This window comes from Equus caballus, chromosome 18, assembly GCF_041296265.1.
Source record: "Equus caballus isolate H_3958 breed thoroughbred chromosome 18, TB-T2T, whole genome shotgun sequence".
NCBI classification, from domain to species: Eukaryota; Metazoa; Chordata; class Mammalia; order Perissodactyla; family Equidae; genus Equus; species Equus caballus.
In genome coordinates, this window is record NC_091701.1 from 57,995,749 (window position 1) to 58,015,214 (window position 19,466).

At 33.5% G+C, this 19,466-nt stretch overlaps 1 protein-coding gene across 4 annotated transcripts in view; it reads right to left on the reverse strand.

Moving 5' to 3' along the window:
• SESTD1 (SEC14 and spectrin domain containing 1) overlaps positions 1 to 19,466 on the reverse strand; it is a 114,931-nt gene that overhangs the window by 35,847 nt on the left and 59,618 nt on the right. For all 4 annotated transcript variants that reach the window (XM_023622126.2, XM_023622128.2, XM_023622127.2 and 1 more), the window contains exons 6-8: positions 6,439 to 6,552; positions 5,223 to 5,320; positions 2,583 to 2,638 (exon numbers count right to left, since the gene is read on the reverse strand). In XM_023622126.2, the coding sequence (XP_023477894.1) occupies positions 2,583 to 2,638; positions 5,223 to 5,320; positions 6,439 to 6,552 (268 nt within the window). The remainder of the gene's footprint in view (positions 1 to 2,582; positions 2,639 to 5,222; positions 5,321 to 6,438; positions 6,553 to 19,466) is intronic.

Consider the following 19,466-nt stretch of genomic DNA (forward strand, 5'->3'; position numbering starts at 1 on the left):
CCTCCACCAGCAAAAAGATTCCAACTGGCTGAAGGCTCAGATGAAAGTTAGCATTTTTTAGCAATAATGTATTTTTTAATTAAAGTATGTAAACTTTTTTAAAACACAATGCTATTGCACACTTAAACTATGGTATACTGTAAACATAACTTTTACATGCACTGGGAAACCAAAAACTTTGTGTGACATGCTTCATTGCAGTATTTCCTTCACTGCAGTGGTCTGGAACCCAACCCGTAATATCTCTGAGGTATGCCTGCACTGAAATGCAGTGTTTAAATTTATATAGAGATAAATAGAAAAACTGCATGTACGCATACATGTGTACATATACTACATAGCATAATTATATGCTGTATCATAAATTAATATACTATATACGCTATACTATATAATAAATATATAGTATATATGGTGTATATATATTTTCTATATCTATTTATCATATTCTTGTCCCCATTACTCAAGATACTGTGCCAACCAATCTTCTTTCCCTGTAAAGCACAATGACACTCTGAGATTTCTGTCTGATGGTCCTAATTAGTATGTTCTGTCTCATGGTACTAATCAATAGTGAGCAATATGCTGTAGGATTTCAGTATTTATCCATAGCCTTAATCACAGCACCTAAAAGATAAACTGACAGTCTAACAAATGTAGGATTAAAGGAAGAAGGTCTTATTATTACTGCTACAAAATAATATCTAAATAATCTCTATTTATAGGAATCTCTAAAACATATTAACTGTGAATCATGAGGGCCCATACTAGTGTAAGAAATGCATCCAATGTTATTCAATGACAGCAATAAATAGAAAATCCACTCATGCATGAGAAATTAAAATTGCAGAATGTGCAACATCTAAAGCTGTAAGTGTATTAACAATTTTAAAAGTGAATAAGTTGCAAATTGTTTTTCCAGGATAATATTATTCCAATTATTATTTAGGGACCAAAAAATATGCAGATATTTAAATTTTCTTCTCTTCATATTTATTCAGGAAAATGCTCTAAATTTAAATGGCTTTCAATATACAGAAACAGAATTTTTATTATGATTTGGAGTTATTTCCAGTTTCTAAAAAATATCCAAGATTGTTCTAAACCTCTCTATTTTATACTCTCTCTCTACTTTAAGAGTTAATAGCATATAAAAAAAGGACTTACTGGCATATAAAATTAATTTTGAATTACAAATTTAAAAAGTTTCTTAATTCAGTGGCTTAAGCAGCTTTCAAAACGTTAAATTTAAACATGGAATTAAGTTTTAAATGTAATGCCATATACCTTCTAAACATGTAGGAATTCAGAGATTACAATTATTTCTTTGCTCTCTAAGGAAATAAAATCTGTATCATACTGATAAAACTTAGGACAACTAAATCAATTACAATGAAGATACACAAAGAATTTATTTCTTCACTCTTCATTATATTTTATAATTGGAAGAACATCTATTTTAAAGACTTATGCAAAGTCTATATATACATATACACAACAGGTGTGTGTATATATATTCATAAAAGTCATTAAAATAGGAACGCATTCCTTTTTTTCTACTTTCACAACTGTTACCCTTAATGTTTTCCTCATGCATACCATTTCCATTAGAGAAGGAGCACCATAAAACGATTTCAAAGACCATCCTTTGAAATCAAACTGCCTTGGTTCAAGTCCCAACTCTAGCATTACTAGTTGTGTAACCTGATAAGTTACCGAACCCTTTTATGCCTTCCCTTCCCCATCTTAAAATCAGGATGATAACTGCACTTACTTCACTGGGATGTGGTAAATGATAAATGAGTTCACACATGGAAAGGGCTCAGAACAGTGCCGGGTACACAGTGGGATCAGAATTATGAGCTATTATTAGAAAAATACATTAGAAATTAAGGTATTTTCATTTAAAAGAATTCCAATGTGTTTTCCTAGAATTTGTGAAACCACAACCTGAGATATTTGGGCTGGAATATACACACTGTGCAGCACTGAACACGCACCATGTGCAAGGCCACCGCAAGGCGCTAAGGGGTCTTCCACAGATGACTGTAAAACAGTACAGCCTGTGGCTTCGGATTTAGGCCTGTTTTTAGTGCTGTGGTGACAGATCTTAATAGTCACTCGATCTTGAGCAAGTGTTTCATATCGCTACGCCTTGGCTTCCTCACGTACAAAACAGAGAAAATAATACTAATTATCTTAAGAGGTTGTTAGGAGAATGAAATACGAAAATACATAAAAATACAGTGCTAGAACATAAAGAGTAATCAATAATCCTCATAGCAACCCGATGAAATAGAAATTTCTATCTCCATTTCACAGATAAAGAAATAAATCCAAGTATTTCAAGGGAGAGAGAGTTTATCATTATTAATATTTTGTTTTATATTGTAGAGTACATTAACACACTGTTAGGTTAAATCAAAGAGCAGTTTGAAAAACTTCCCCTCAAGTTTCTACCAAGTAATGCTTGCTCAATCAATGCTTATTTCATAAACCAATCATATATTGGACATCATATTGATTGGATTATGATTACTGGATTATGATTATCACTGATAAATACATTTTTTTGGTCTTACCTGTCTGAAGAACTGTTTCAGGATCAACCGATGGAAGAAAGTTTAAATCTACAGACCTGGAAAGCGTCAAAAGAGCAATTTTTAAAAGTTATACTTCTATCCACATAACTTAAGAAAATTCTCTATATATACATATCAAAAGAGGGGCACACAAGTATGAAAATCTGAAGAATACTATTCTACCATGCTAATTTCTCTTAAGCATTAGGAAGTCCATCAGAGATAATTAAATACTAGTAGCCAAAGAAATATCTATATGATAAATTACAAAATATACTACTTGAAAAAATAGTTTATTATTATTAATTATAGTATCATTTCAAATATATCAAAGAAATCCACTTCAGTATTTTTCCACTGGATATCTGTTTCAAAATGAAATTTGTAACTATATAAGAACCCAGAAAATAAACATTGAAAATGCATGCAGCCATCCTCCAATCAAAAGTTAACGTCTCTACAGCAAGCCTCTGAGAGCTGCAAGTATTCTCTGATATTCGTGTGTCTGCGTGCACGTGTATGCAAGTCCTGTAGCAGCTGTACTCTCTTCCCTGTACTAATTATGCTTCTTTTGCAGTTGGACTACAGCCTTTATTTTCATAAACACATATGGGAAGTAGAAGACAAACGAAAGAGGGTACACAGCAAATCAAAGCCGAGGATCATCCATGCTGCTGTAACTGACAGGTCTTGCTCTAAATCTTTCACTCTTGTCAATTGATCTAGGCCCTCATCTCTGAGTAGCCTAAATGCTTCCTGAGAATTGACATTAAGAAGGTGATGAAAATTTGCAAGAGAAGGGACGTTATCATCTGAGGTTTAAAAGAGCCTAAACAATTAACACTTGAGTTCCATGGGGAGGGATGGCAAATACAAGACTTTATCTGATACTTCATGCAGGCATACAAGCCAGCATTTCCCAAAGTGTTTCCCAAAATACTGATCAAAATATTATTAGATGGAGAAAAAGGGGTCCCATTGGCATCTAAGTATAGAAGTTCTTAGGAAGCAATTAAACAGTTTCTTTACCGCAATGCTTTCTCAGAAGTAATCTTTAAATGTCCAGAGTCATTCTTACAGAGGGTAACACACAGTGAACAGCATTAAACTCTATGACCATGAATTCATATTCTACAGGTTTAGGATGTCTCTCCCAAGGAACATGACTTTAAGAAACATCAAACCTACTCTGCTGGACTACTCAGAAATCAAGAGGTTCAGTTAATTTTTGTCACGTAACTTATGTAATATTTTCAATTCCTAAACCATAGCATATAAGTGTATGTGATATCTACAAAGATGCACACCCCCATATTTACTTATATGCAAATTTTTAACGTTTTCCATATTTATATAGCATCTATAGGATAGTTAGGTTCCTAAACGTTTGTTGTAACTTTAACTAGATTTGCATTTAAACTATTTGTTTTCACATTTTTACTTGGTTTTAATCAAGATTTGGTGTTACACTATGACCTTATCATATCCCTCTTTACTTTATTAGCTCATTTAATTGATATGTGACTATATGTGTATTCACAGAATAACAAGTTGCATTTTATCAAGGTTCCATTTTATTTTTCCCATTTTATTGAGATATAATTGACATAAAGTCCTCCATAACTTTAAGGTGTACAATATGATTTGAGTACAATGTCATACATATTATAGCTACCACAATAATTTGTTTAGTTAACCATCCATCATCTCATATAGATATTAAAAAAAGAGAAAGAAAAAAGATGGGTTTTTTCCCTTGTGATGAAATTTACTTTCATTACTTTCAAATATACCATACAAGAGTATTAACTATAGTCATCATGCTGTACATTACATCCTAGTACTTATTTATCTTATAACTAGAAGTTTGTACCTTACCTTCTGACCACCTTAACCTAATCCCCTCACTGTATTTTTAAGGTCAGATTCAACAGACAAGGATGAGTGCTAATTCTTTCAAATTTCCTAATGAAAAATTATTGTTCTAGTGACTACTTTGTTATTGAGAGACCAGAAAGGGTTAATTCGCTTCCTAAAGTGCTTTTTACCTGGAAAGAGGGACTTGGCCTACCAACAGAAACATGAAACTGATAAAGTTGTAAAATTTAACGGAAATCTGTTAAAAGGATCAATCTAGTAGTCACATTTAGATAATACAACTGAATAATTACTTCATCCAGTGTCATAAAACACTAAATTCTCCAAATTGAACTCATGAATATCACATATTTTATAAGGACAAGAGGAGTTCTACAAGCTAGGCATTTAAGTGCTAACGTATTTTAAAAAGGTTATAATAATTTTCCTTCAAGCTGCCACCATTTCCATATCTTTACAAGCGAAGTAGAACTCTAAGGTAGAAAATTGTTTCATTTTGAAAACATGTCCTTGTAAATGAATATTTTACACAATGTCAGAAAAAGGTAAATGTATCAAAAAAAGTCTTTTATAAAGAAATTCTGATTCAAATCAATATCTCACAAATTAAAAAATGACTTTAATTCAATTTTTGTATGTCAAGTTTGACTGAATGGAGACTTGCTCACCTTAATTCTTTTAGCTTGCATTAACAATAGAGATGTCTTTTATCAGATTAATCATAGCTGTGCAAGAGTAAAATTAGATGAACTAGTCACCTACCTTTCTTTCTCTTGCTGATTTCCTTTATCACTTCCATTGTTAATCAAAGCAAGTTCATCTAATAATGATGTAGATTCCTTTGTAAACTTCTCAAAAACCTACAATATGAGATTTTATTAACATATTAAGGATAATCTTAAAAGTTAATATGTACATAAGGATTTTCGGTTAAGAGCAATAGAATCAGCGAGGCAGAATTCCCTTTCCCTCTCTGGGAGTCACTTAGTACAATTCAAGCACCAGAGCACAACAGTGTACACGAGAGAAGACAAAATCACTTCCTAAAACAATAAATAGTTTCAACGGATAATTTTTAAATTTTTAAAATTTAAATACATTAAGAATTTATCTTTATTCTTCATTCAGCCAACTTTATCTTTATTCCTGTGTTTCTTTGAGAAACATCTGCACCAATAACAGTTTTAACTACAAGAATGTTTTTAGACCAGTTCTAACCCTCTACCAGTTATAGAACATTTCTTTATGTCATTCTATCACCACTCCACACTGGTTGCATGTGATAGAGTTTTACACACAAGCATGTAGCATAAAAATATATTAGTTATAATTCTAACATGATTTATTAAAATATTTCTAAAAAGGGATTTGGGCAAGTCTGTTTAAACGTAAGTAATAAAGTGGACACTCATTTGTCTGATATCATTGTTCAAATACGGTGGAAACAGAATTGCTCATCCATTCTGAAATAACCAAAAGTTCACCACTCTTCAAAAAAATTAGCATATAATCTAAAGTGAGTTCATGTGAAGTTTGTTCTTTCAGTCCCCAGCAATTTGATTAAACAATGTCAGATTATACAGAGTAGCAGATTTCAGAAGTCTGGTCTGACAAAGAAGATACACTTTTCAGAAAGGAAAATCTTAACCTGTCAAACTGCTCTTCAACTTCAGAGATGATGTTTAAATATCCTCTCTGAAACTGGTGTATCAACTAGATTACCTCTCAAGATATTATACTACTCTGTTATTCTCTTAAAAGATTTACAACTTGGACTAGCAGTAATACTGCTACTAATGACCAAAGTAATAGCCAATACTTGAGTGTCTGACTTCAGAGTATTTGCCTTAGAGCATCATACACTATACTACTTCATTTTTGTAAAAAGGAAAACAATCCACATTTTAGTCGATTAAAATGATAATCAAAATGTCTTATTTATATGTAATAACATTTTATCTCATTGTAATATACCAACCAGCCTCTTATTTAACCAGTCCATGTGATCATAGGTGAGACTCCCACCAAAATCTTCTGTTAACTGGCATGGTTCTATATAACGAGTCAACTTATTGGCAGACACTAAAATAACCTATGAAAGTAAAAAGAAAAGAAACATTTAGCAAGCCACTGTTAATGTCCATTAAAGTAATGAGGAGGTAAAATCAGGTTAAATATGCAATATTGTTTCTAACATGATATATTACCATTTATTTAATTAAAACAGCATTTAAAATCAATGAAGTGGATATCTGCTGGAAATAAGCTATCGTAAAACATTTATAATACCACATTTTAAAAAACAAGAGATATTAGCAGCTCGGTTGAAATAGTTTCCAAATTTTATCAAGATTAATAATTTCTTGGTAATAAAAATCAATTTCTTTAATACAATGACGCATTCAGCAAAGAATTTCATATGGCCTTAAAACTAGCTAGGTACACTAAAATGATATGCACAACTGAATAATAAATATGACAATCAAAAAATTACACAAAGTTTCTCTAACATTCCTTTGATTATATATTAACAAAATGTCCTCTAATAGTAGAGTAAAACTCAGAATAACTTATACTAATATTTAATTTGAAAATCAGAACTAAAAAGTGGGGAGAAGGTCAGAGAATTCATAAACTTGAAATTTAGATATTAAAATGATAATCTTTTAACTCTAAACTTTAAAAGATTTCAAATACAAATCATAGAAAGACCTAAGAGACCATTGTAGAGCTAAATAAAATTTCAGTGAAGATATACATGACTATAAAAGAAAATACAACTGTGGCACAGATATTCAAATGGTAGTGTTAATGCAAAAATGATACATGTAGGTTTGAATTTACCAAAAAACAATGGCTTGATAAGAAAAATGTGTCCAGCTGGGAAGAGCACTATTGCCACTCGAACAACAACAAAGGCCAGATAACCCACAAAATTAAAACTTTTCTGGAACTCCTCAGAGAGCTGAGGTCACAGAGAAACCAACTAGCCTGAAAGTGAAGAGAGAGAGGCACCAGAGAGAAGGCTGGAAGGAGCGACACAAGATGGCACGAGCCAATTTTGGGGATGATGGGACTCTTCTATATCTTGACTGTGGTGAAGGATTTATGACTATGTTTGTCAAATCTCATAAAACTGTAAGCTAAAAGAGATGAATTTTACTGCAGGTAAATTATATCTCAATAAATCTAACTCCAAAAAAAAAGAAAAACAAATAAGGAGGACTTGTGGAGGAACGACCAGAGAAAGAAAAAAGGAAGAGGAAACACACCCAATATGCTAAACTAGATACAGCCACAGTCTACTTGAAGTTATGACGTAACAATAAATGAGAGCAAATGACCAAGACTGCAAACTGTTTTGCTAAAAGCAGTAAAACTCATCCTTAGGAAGATACCAAAAACATGGTATCAAAAGTTCATAAAACTATCAGATAAAAATGGATCCAATGGATCCTATCATAATTAGAGTTTATAACAAATTGCTATAGATAACAATACATTAAATAGAAATTAAGAGCCTTAAATGTTTCTATTAGAAAAGAAAGTCTGGTGAATAATGAGCTACGGGACATACCTAAAAAGTTGGGGGGTGGGAAAAGGAGGAAACAATGGAATAAATCCAAAGAAAACAGAAAGGAGGTAAGAAATTAAGGAATTAATACAGCTAAAAGTTATTCCTGGAGCCGGCCTGGTGGCACAGCAGTTAAGCTCACACATTCTGCTTTGGCGGCCCTGGGTTTGCCGGTTCGGATCCCGGGTACAGACAAGGCACCGCTTGGCAAGCTATGCTGTGGCAGGCATCCCACATATAAAGTAGAGAAAGATGGGCATGGATGTTAGCTCAGGGCCAGTCTTCCTCAGCAAAAAGAGGAGGACTGGCAGCAGATGTTGGCTCAGGGCTAATCTTCCTCAAAAAAATAAAAAAATAAAAAATAAAATTTGAAAACGTTGTTCCTTGAAAAGACTAAAATGAAATCAACAAATTTCTGATAAGATAAAGCAAGAAGAAGAAAAGGCACAAACAAATAATAGTAAGAACTAAAGAACACGACTACATTTGATAGCAGTGGTTTAAGAGATAATATGGACACAGGACAATCTTGTGCCAATAATTATGCTAATTTAGAATAAATGGACAAATTCCTATAAAAATTGTAATTTAGCAAAACTGACATAAGAAGAAACAGTACACTTATAATCAATGAAGTGAAGTGGATCACTAGAGTCTTTCCATTTTCAGAAATCATACTGTTACTGGTAGTTACAGTATTGCTATTCTGAGATTACTTGATGAGGAAGAAAGCAAATGATTAAGATGGGATATTCCAATTCTGCCATCCCTGATGTCCTTGAGAAAATGGAATTCTTGGGAAAGAAGAAGTGAGAGGGAAAAAGTTACCCTTTTGGTCTTCAATTTGAATTGGAAGTAACAGTTTAAACTCATGATGTATTTCATCTTCAAATAAAAACACACATACTCACATACATAAATTTTCTAGTTCTGTCCACTGAAACATTTAGAAATAATGACCAATTCTGTAGAAAAGCACACTGCTAGCATTCAAATTATCTCCAAATACCATTCCCCACTAAAAGGAATCAAGGGTCCCCGGAGAAATGCCATATTCCAGGTCTGGGGCTGGAAATACACGTGATGAGCTTGGAGCATCTTCCCATCCACATATCAGGAAAACCATCAAAGACTGCTACGGTGGTGCCAAAAGGTCCTGAAAAGGCTTCCACTGGCCAAAAATGTAACGATTTGCTATCAATAAGAATAATAAATGACGTATTGTACAATATGAAGTACCTTTAATTCAATGAGCTCATATTAATACAAAAGACATGATCACAATTGGACTATGCTGGGGAACAAATTTACTTTACTTAAAACCAGCAAATAAAGGGAAACAGGCATTTATCTCATCTTTCATATACAAACTGTACCACTGAGTAAATAAATAACAAAGGGAAGTTCTTCATTATAGAAATATTCTAGATAGTGAAAGAAGAAAGAATAATAAAACTAGAATATCACCATTTAAAATCTTTAATAAATGAAGAGATCTAGGCACTGAACATTCACAGCTGCTAACATCACAAAAAAGGAACACTATTATGAGCTCTGCGATGAAGGAACACACACATCACCACCAATAAAGAGCCTTGGAAAAAGAAAATCAGATCTGAATCTAACCAACTGTCTAAATCCAACTATCAATTTATGGAAATACAGAATTTGAAAAGGCAGAAGACTATGTTAATATGTTAACAAGAATAGGTTAAATTACACCATAGGGATGCTCTCTGCAATATGCAGACTATGAAAATCTCTATAGAAACCACCTAGTAACCTTGAGAAAAAAATGTGGGAGAAAAAAGGAGAAAGAAAAATTAAGATTAAAAAGCTTCATTTAGGGGCTGGCCCGTGGCCGAGTGGTTAAGTTCGTGCACTCCACTGCAGGCAGCCCAGTGTTTCGTTGGTTCGAATCCTGGGTGTGGACATGGCACTGCTCATCAAACCACACTGAGGCAGTGTCCCACATACCACAACTAGAAGGACCCACAACGAAGAATATACAACTATGCACCGGGGGGCTTTGGGGAGAAAAAGGAAAAAATAAAATCTTTAAAAAGCTTCATTTAATGGACTAATACAGAATCCTACAAGCAAGAATAAGAGAATTACATATTCTTTTCAAGCAACCATGAAAACTTCAAACTCTTGACTGTGTATTAGGCCATAAGGAAAGCCTTGGTACATTTCAAAGGAACTAACTGATAACATGTCTATCAGCAGAGTGAAATTAAGTCAGAAATCAATAATTAGTCAAATCAGAAATCATTAACAACATTTTAAAACCTTATCCAATTGGAAAGTCATCTCAACCAATCATAATGAGTGAACATTATTTAGATCCTGATTCAAATCAATTAATCTGTGTGTGAATAATTTATATACAAATTTACAAGTAAATTTTAAAATATTTATATGTAACATTTTTATATAACTAAATCCTTTTATAACATTTATCAAATAATTATAAATTTGAAATCAACTGGCTCTTTGATATTAAGGAACCATGTTTTTTAAGGCAAAATGGTATTGGTTACATTTTTTAAAAAGAATCTTTATGTTTTATAGACACATAGTAAAATATTTACAGATAAACTGAATGTCTTCAATTTCCTTCACTATAATAACCTCAGTCTTCCCTGGGGAAAGTGGTTAAGGGTAAGGATGGGGCAGAATGGACCATGGGTTAATGGTTGTCAAAACTGGGCATATGGATACATGGAGTTAATTATAATATTCTGTTTGTTTTTTTATGTGTTAATAATTCTTTATAACAAAAACAGTAAATATCTAAAATAAATAAATAAATACATACATACATATATATATATATATATATATATAAATCTCTCTTTTAAAAAAAATCTTCCCACAAAGAAAATACCGGGCAGCAGTTTACAAGTGAGTTTTAAAAATCAAAGAAGAGATTTTCAGTATCTGAAAAATTCTTTATGAACTCATCATGTTGTGAGAGTTTGTGTGTCATGGTGCAAGGTATACTAGCCTCAAACTAGTTCCAGTTCTGGCTCTGCCCCTTACTATCCCTGAGACTTCTAACAAGTCCTACAAGGCCTTGGAGCCCCATGGCCTCCTCTGTAAAATCAGAACATTTGTCCTGATGATCTATAAGCTTCCTGCTGAGCTTGACAGTCTTAAGAAGCTTTGCTAAAAAACAAAATTAAACAAAGGCTTCCAGAGAACAAAAACACAGAGAATGCTCTCAACTCATTTCATGAGACTCTAACAACACCAATACCAAGGATAACGTGAGAAAAGACAAGACCATAACGACTTGCAAATATCAGGTGTTAGCAAACATCAAGTGTTAGAAGAACTATGGAGCAGCCAGAATTCTCATACACTGCAAGTGGACACAGAAATTAGAACACCTCTTTGGAAAACAACTTGGCATTATCTTGTAAATTTGAACATTTCTATAATGTATGCCTGGATATTCTATAAACAGAGAAAATCTTATACACGTTTATCAGGAGACATATGCAAGAATGTTTAGAGGAACATTCATAACGGCAAAAGAATGGAAACAACCCAAACGTCCATCAACAAGGGAATAATTAAACTGCTTAAATCACCCAATGGAATAACATTCAGCAGGGAGAATGAATCAACTATATCTACTCCAAGAATACAAATGAATCTTAGACATATAATGATGAGTGAGAAAAAGTAAGTCAGTGAAGACAAAAATCATAACATTTTTTTTGAGGAAGATTAGCCCTAAGCTAACATCTGCTGCCAATCCTCCTCTTTTTGCTGAGGAAGACTGGCCCTGAGCTAACATCTGTGCCCATCTTCCTCCACTTTATATGTGGGACGCCTGCCACAGCATGGCGTGCCAAGCAGTGCCATGTCCGCACTCCGGATCCGAACCTTAAACTCTGGATGGCTGAAGTGGAATGTGTGCACTTAATCACTGTGCCACGGGGCCGGCCCCAATACCATTTTTATAAAGCTCAGAAAATAAGTGAAACTGTATTCTTTAGGAATAAATAATATCTCTAAATGGTAACTCTGCAGATATAGATATAAAAGAATAATAAAAGATAAACACACCATTATTTTCTTCTAAAGACTTCATCTTTCACATTTAAGTTTTTAATACACACACACATACACACAGATTGAGAACATGAACAAAGGATGGATAAAGACAAGTAAATTAGGAGTCAAGGGTTGAGGGGTAGGTGAAGGGATCAGGGAGGGGCTCTCAGACTTATTCAAAGGTATTGATACTTGGGTTCTTAGGTTGGGTAGTGGGTACCCAAGAGTTTGTTTTATTATTAAGCTTCATGTATACACATACATTTTTAAAGAATACGTACCAAACACCATATTAAAGAACTAAAAACAGAAAAAAATCAAAAGAAGGGAATGACTGACAGAAGGGGCACAATGAGATCTCCACCTCAGACTGAAGAGAGGGTAACTCTGAGGCAGCAGGCAAGGGGGGCAGAGGGAGAAGAAAGGACATTTGGAGGTGGTAATGACAGAAAAGCTGAAGGAGTTCATGCATCTCTTTTCTTCATTAAAAAAAATAAAATAAGACAGAACATTAAATAACATTTTTGGTTAGTTTAATAACAGTAAACTTATTATGCCCATCTATTTTAAACAGCAATTTAAAGTTATCCCTAACATGAGGAGTTTAGCATATCTCAATTTCACTGTTTTCCTGTTTACATAATAATGGGAGCTAATTTAAAATAAACATCTTAGAATAAAAAGAACAGCTAAATTTATTTATTAAAAGCTGTGTGTTCTAGTGCTGGTAATATAAGGATAAATAAGATATGCTTCTACAAAGGAAACGAGCTTTTTGTTTCTGTACTATTCTAGAGACAGTTGTGCAACGCTTTCATAAAAAGAAGTAGATTAAAGTTTTCTGGTTTGGTTCTAAAGCCTTTGATGAAAATACTCAAAATAAACCCAAACGTTGTTGCCCCTTAGGTCATAATAGCACAGAGAGCCAAAAGCTTCACCAGAATATATCAAATGATTTCCAAATTTCCTTCTTAGGTTAAACATCATTATATTATAATTGGAAGGATACTGAGCTAGGAGCCAATCATTCCAGGTTTGTGTTCCAGCTCTGCCACAAATTCACTGACCTTGCAGACACGCAGACACGACCTAAAGGAATTCGCTCCAGGCTTATTTCCCCAATCTGCCAGAGAAGGCAGCTGCGTTGAATTATCTATGATGTCTCTTTAAGCTCTAAGAGGACATAATTCTAATGAGTTGTCATCCTATACATTTAATTTGGGCCACTCTCTCTAACATATTACCTGCCTTGCCCAAAGAAGAGCACTTGTCACTTGCCACCTACTCTGGTTATACTATTTTTATACACACACACACACACACACACCTTTCTACATTTTGCAGTTCCTAAATACATTAAAATTATTGGTAACAAATTTCAAGTTTAACAAGCCAAAGGGAAAATCTGCAGTTATTCAGTTATATGCGGCAACATTTTATCTGCATCTGAATACTTCTCTTAAAAGCTTTTTCCTAAAATCAACCTAAATGTAAATAGTACAGCTTCACTTATGATATAAAATATATTTAAGAGTATACTATCACTTAGTAGTAAACAATTTAAAGGAAAAAATTAGCTGAGATTACTCCCGTTACAACATTTCTACTTATGCAAAACATACATCGATAAGGGAATGTCACAATTATGCAGACCTGCAAAAACTCATTTTCTCCATTATAAAACATGTTATGGAATCTATATACTTATAAAATTCACTGATGGCTGTTCAAAGTGAAAACAGTAGATCTACCATCTAAATATACAGAACTATATTATACCAAAGGTATCTCAAAGCTAAATAATATATATGAAAAAAAGCAAGTCTGAACAATCAGCAGACTCAAAATCATGATCGTCTCAAATTAACAATTTAGAGAACTACCTGTTGTCATGAAACAACTCCACTCCCACTGCAATAATCTCATCTTCACTTAAGAGAGTGAGGGCAAGGAGAAAGGGGAGACAAGGCTGGCAAAACAGCAACAATTGTTTCTATTTTATTAGATAATGTATGTTCAAAAAGACTGAAGGGAAAAAACATCTAAGAAGAGTTTGCAATAGTAGGAGAAAATCTTCCTGTATGAAAATGCTATACACCTGAGAATCACCTTTTGAAGTGAGTAGAAGCAGCATCCTTAAGAGAAAAGAGAAGCCCTCGTCCCTGCGCACAGCAAAAGGACACTGTTTCAAAACATGAGTAACTGCCGAGTCTTTGGAAAACACCATTTGCCAGAACGCAACATAAAAATTACAGACAACTGCTTCTCAGAGGGCAAACCAAGTTTGAAGGAGCAGACAGTTCAACTCCACTCCAGTGATGGCAAACATCACAGAGGGATATGATTTCACAAAAAGAACAAATTCAAATGCACAAGCAAAAATAAGAAACCATGTTTTCCTGGGGATGGGAGAGTGGGGGAGTTAGGCCTCAAGTAAAATTGGAGTGCTAAAAAAGGAAAATGAATAGAGAAGGAGATTGCTGGAAGACAGAAAAGCACAGAAACAGATTAGAATGCAAATAATCTACAGGAAAAAAAAGAGAAAACTGGCATATTTCAGAGTCAATGTGGCAAAACAAATTTAGAATCCCACCTTAGGCGATTTTCTCTAAAGTACTCATTACAGCTTCTCAAGTTACAAAATACTGGTAAGATTTCCTACATTCCTTTCTGTTACAGTCCTTAAAGAGACCACTAATATAGCAAACCTGTATGAAAGTTCAAATATAAAGCAATGCAAATCAAGGGGTCATTTTACCTTACGGGAAATGTTTTATTACTTGGGAAAGAGAAAAAAATCATCAATTTCTTTTTTAAAAAGTCCAGTCTCAAAAAGCAATCATCACCAAAATTAAAAGCAAAATTAGAAAATATGGTCCCAAACATCATATTTAGGTCACATGTATTATGTCTGATCCCTTTTCATCCTCTGATTCTAAATATGAAAACAGAGAAATAAGGACATATTGCTGAAAATTCTAAAGAAATATTTTCCAAAGCTATAGAAAAAGCTGTCAAACTCTTTTGTCAAATGACTATTTAATGAATAAGAAATAACACTGTCAGGGGCCAGCCTGGTGGCATAGTGGTTGAGTTTGCATGCTCCACTTCGGCAGCCAGGGGTTTGCTGGTTTGGATCCTGGGCACAGACCTACACACTGCTCGTCAAGTCACGCTGTGGCAGCATCCCACATACAAAACAGAGGAAGACTGGCACAGACGTTAGCTCAGGGACAATCTTCCTCAAGCAAAAAGTGGAAGACTGGCAACGGATCTTCGCTCAGGGCCAATATTCCTCACCAAAAAAAAAAAAAAAAAAAAAAAGAAAGAAAGAAAGAACTGTGAATTAGAGCAAAAATATTAAAAAGTACAGGGGCCAGCCATGTGGCCTAGTGGTTAAATTCAGCGCACTCCACTTTGCCAGCTGGGGTTTGGTTCCAGGGCACAGACCTACACCACTCACCAGCAGCCATGCTGTGGCAGCAACTCACATACAAAACAGAGAAGATTGGCACAGATGTTAGCTCAGGGTGAATCTTCCTCAGTAAGAAAAAAAAAAAAAAAAGTACAAAAAGACACAGATTTATATAATTGTATTAGAATATTAATTAAACATACTATAGTCAGCTCTTTATTATCTTCTGCAAAACTTTCAAATATTTACTGACACTGTCACCTATTCTAATTAAGTGATTGATAGAAAGACCACACTCTAGCTTAAAAGCAAATTTTCTTAAAAATCAAACAATTCCTTGCCTGTGGAGAAGATGGAACCACAAACTAAACATTTCATTTCTCAAAAATATTTAAAAAAGTACATTTTTCCAAAAGTTTCATGCATTTCTTTAGACTTGCCCATTGCATCACTCTAAAGCAGTATTTCCCAAACAGTTACGGAAATCTCAAGAATACTCTCTATAACATCCTACAGCATCTGATCATTTTCCCTAGAATATCACATAGAAGTAGTTCATGATGAGCTTGTTTTAAATTTAAAAAAAGGATTTACTAAACTATTAATATTATAAAATACTGAATTAAGGTAAACTTCATAATATCATCTTAACATAATTATATCAAAGTAAAAAGAAAGACCAATTTTGACTTTTCCCATCTAACAAATGGCATCCATGATCTTTAATTTTAAAATCGTTATCTAAGAGATAGAATGAGTTATAAATCATTTATAAAATTATCTTTCATGATGGATTTTAAGACTACATATAAATTACGATGAAAAATGGTATTACGCCATCAAAAATAGAGGGGAAAAACTATTTTTATAATCTGATCTTTGAAATTTTAACTTTTACACTTTGAAAAAAAACCCAACTGGTTTATTTTTATAATTTCTACATTTCTTTTTAAACAACTATATATGAGAAAAGGTTTGCAAGCCTGGCTTGGTAGACAACTCTTTGTGTAGAAAGTCTTTTATTCTCTATAAATGAAGATCCAAATTTGATTTAATCACACTATATACTACCTTTTTACCACAATTTTTAGAGTACTAAAGACATCATGATATGCTAAATAACAATTCTGATGAAATGAGTACAATTTATACATCTGGAGATAATTATCTTGAGGCAAATTTTCAGGACTATTATCATTCTTATTCTCCTTATTAAGCTGTTATATATCAAGGAGCAGTGAATGTCATGGTTTCTATTGACCAGTGTTTCATTTGAAATAAAATCATCATATTGGTTATGATTTCTAGCTGAGGGATAAATCTTCAGTGACTGACAGATCTCCCACTAACTAGTCAACTGATAAATATTAAAAAGATTTTAAACTAATATATTTTAAGTGAAAAAACATTGCTTATATTTTTTAAAAGGGGAATATTTGAAAAGATTCTTCCTTTAAGGACTTAACAATTTGGAAAATGATGAAGGAAAACACTAAAAAACACTAGTCTTGGCTTGGAATACAAAGCTTAAAGAGAGACGGATGTGAAAATCAAAATATCAAACTTCAGAAAATAGCTTCTATAATTCTGCAGTGATATGAATGTTCACTATGTCATTAATGTCCAAATTCAAACTTTACAAAAATATCATCCTATAAAAAGTATAATTCATGTGTCAGAATAACTATCTAAATCTTAGGAATGTGCAAAAGACACTGCTGGGTGTTCTTTCATGCAGTGCTGGCTGCACCTCTGAAGGACTTTCTATAGACTAATCACTAGGTACCAAGCTCTGCAGGAGCAGAGGGTAACTTGAGAAATTCATCCAGAAGAAACAAATAATTTATGACCAGTGGAACTGATAAATTTCCATCCGGTGGAACAACAAGCAACCTCAAAATTTAGAATTTATCAATCTGTAAGACATCAACCAGTCTTGTATTGAACTCGGCAATCTTACCTGCCTATAAAAATCCTAAATTCCTCAAATGCTCTTTGAACCACTCCTCACAAATCACTGAGAACCTGATGAGTTAATGAGGCGCACAGTATGTCTGATTTACACTTATTTTACATTTGCACAGCAGTCATGACTTTACCTCTATGAAAATCATACTTCAACATAGGCTTTATCTACTCAGGAATATGGTGGGGATCACAGTCTGATCTTTATCTAACTTAACTAAATAATGGTTAATTATTTTCAAATATCCATCTCCCTGAATATTCTAATATGTATGGATACCATTAAATTTTGAAAGAAAAGGCTTATCACAGTTACATTCAAAGCAGCTATCATTTTACTAAGCAGAAAACTAAATTTCAGATCTATCTCCAAGGAAATGTGAAACCTAATAACAACCACAAAGGGAACCAGAATAAAACAGTAGAACTACAAAAAGGAAGAAAAAAAACATCACTACCTACATGAGTTTTTTTCAAACTTTTGTCAAGTCCTTTCAAAGTAAATAAAAACTATGAAATTTTTTCAATAATATAAATAATAAGGGATACAGTGGAAATAAATTTTAAAAATTAAAAAATAGTATAAATAAATAATAAAGTCCTACATAAATATTACTTTGTCCTTTATTTTATATATGTTAGAGGGATTAAGACAACAATGACTTACCACAACTAAGTGACTAAACCACAATATTCTATTAACTAGCACATACCAATGTTCAACAAGTTTGAAGAGAAAGACATTTACTATATGGTCTTCAATCAAAACATTTGTAAATGTTTTCGTTAGTGTGGAATCTAACATAGAAAAACTCAAAACTTGTTTCTCCCTTACTCCTACTCTGCTATCTATAACTACAACAGTTATCCTTTCCTAATAAAACATTCCCAAAGAACCTAACACTGAACCTTTCACTCTGCAAGCACTCAGATGTTTTATTTTTTATTTGATTTATGCTAAGAATGTGTGTGCAAGATCTGGAATGAAAATTCTTCTTTGCATGCTTAGTACAAATTCACATACGTCTATGTGTTTAAATACATACTATTTCAAGGTGTATGTCTGTCTGTATCTCTTTGTTGGGGAATATTTCTCACTAAGGGAAAATAACTTTCCACAAAAACTGGAAAGAAGTCAAAATAGATGGAGCCAGAGGTGTTCTTGACAGAGGAACATGAAAGAAGTCCTTGGTTCTGGATCCTAACATTAGTACAGCCTCAAAAAAGAACAGGGTCATATGCAACAAGAAGAATAGAGAAGAGAAGAAAACAATTTAGAATGGTGGCTGGTTATCATTACCAGTAAACACACTTTTACTCTCATGAGTGACAAGAGAGAATGAGAAGGTGAGATCCTTTTGATCATTAGTCTTCAATTTGAGGCCAAGATTAACGCCAGTACTACTTCAATTTTATCTCATCATTAGATAGACTATAGATCCTATCATCTAACCAGAAAAAGCTATCAAACTCACCAGGTATAATGCTGTTGAAGGAGAGAAAGTACTTGAATGTAACTGAATTGCTAAAAAGGAAACTGAATAGGCAGCTACTTATTTCAGAGATAGGAAGGACACATGAAGAAATGTTAGGTTAGTAACGAGAGGTGAATTTTCAACGGCTGATGAGAAACATTAGAGAAGTGGACAGGAGGAAGGTCATCTAGAAGAAAAAATTTCAAGCTACCTCACTTAAGAAACCAGGCTTTCTTAAATCTTTCTATCTTCTACACCTTGGCGACCTGTCCTCCATACCAAAAATACACTGACATTGACTTTATTGAAAATGAAAGTGACTAATTCTAGTACGGCAAGCTCCAAAAAGAATCTACACTGGCTGACTCCTGTAAGCATCCTAAAGGTCTGTATGTTACAGGGCTGGGTTAGCCTTCATACCCTTCAATGCTTTCACACTTTAATTAACCAATCTAAAGGTTAGAATCATCAACTCTTCTACTGGGAAGCGGGGATTAACAGGTTTTGGA